Source organism: Fukomys damarensis, unplaced genomic scaffold (assembly GCF_012274545.1).
Source record: "Fukomys damarensis isolate Sample0158 unplaced genomic scaffold, DMR_v1.0_HiC HiC_scaffold_36, whole genome shotgun sequence".
NCBI classification, from domain to species: Eukaryota; Metazoa; Chordata; class Mammalia; order Rodentia; family Bathyergidae; genus Fukomys; species Fukomys damarensis.
In genome coordinates, this window is record NW_022900948.1 from 46,866,203 (window position 1) to 46,866,934 (window position 732).

At 65.3% G+C, this 732-nt stretch overlaps 1 protein-coding gene across 1 annotated transcript in view; it reads right to left on the reverse strand.

Annotated features, from left to right (window-relative positions):
* LOC104864503 (epididymal-specific lipocalin-10-like) overlaps nt 1–298 on the reverse strand; it is a 4,500-nt gene extending 4,202 nt beyond the window's left edge. Inside the window, exon 1 of the mRNA XM_033759277.1 lies at nt 191–298. Within this exon, the coding sequence (XP_033615168.1) occupies nt 191–298 (108 nt within the window). The remainder of the gene's footprint in view (nt 1–190) is intronic.
* Between the last annotated feature and the right edge of the window lie 434 nt (nt 299–732).

Genomic DNA, 732 nt, shown 5'->3' on the forward strand with positions numbered 1-732 from the left:
TCAGCCCCTTTGCCCTGCACCTCCTGGGCTCCCTGTGTGGGGACCATGGGGACAGAGCCCAGGCAGCAGCCCTGGACTGGCCGGACCCCCTGCCCTGCCCTCCCGCTGGACACACCTGCCAGCCCTGCCCGTGGCATCCTGGCCCTTCGCAGCCCTGCATCTGGCTGGGTTTCAGTGCCCAATGGCTCACCTTGTCCCAGTTGAGGTTCTGGGACTCCTTGGTGGGGTGCTCCTGCAACTGGATCCCTGCGGCCAGGACCAGGGCCAGGGCCAGGGCCAGGCTGGGCAGCAGCCTCATCCTCGCCGCTCTCAGCCGAGCGAGGCCCAGGCTCTGTGTTTTCATCCTGTCCTACCTGCTGTGGGCGTCCATCCCACCCAGGGCACTGAGCCAGATTGGGTCACGGGGAGGACCCGGGGGGGGTGGCAGGTGTGGCCTGGGCTCTGTGCCTCTCACTCTAGGGGCATGGCTGGTGGGCCCCTGAAATGGCCCAGCACTCGGAGGCTGAGGCAGGACTGCTGTGAGCTTGAGGACAGCCTGAATTGCATGAGACTCTGCCTCAAAAAACTGGAAAAAAGGGGGGCCCCTTGCCATGCCAGTGCTTCCCTGTTCCGCCAGAACCATGTATACGGCTGTCTGCCTCCACATGCACGGCCCTTCACCGCCAACACTGGCCTGGCCGCTCTTCGTGCAGGGTGAAATGACCCACGGGGCCCTCATTATGCAGGGTGGCC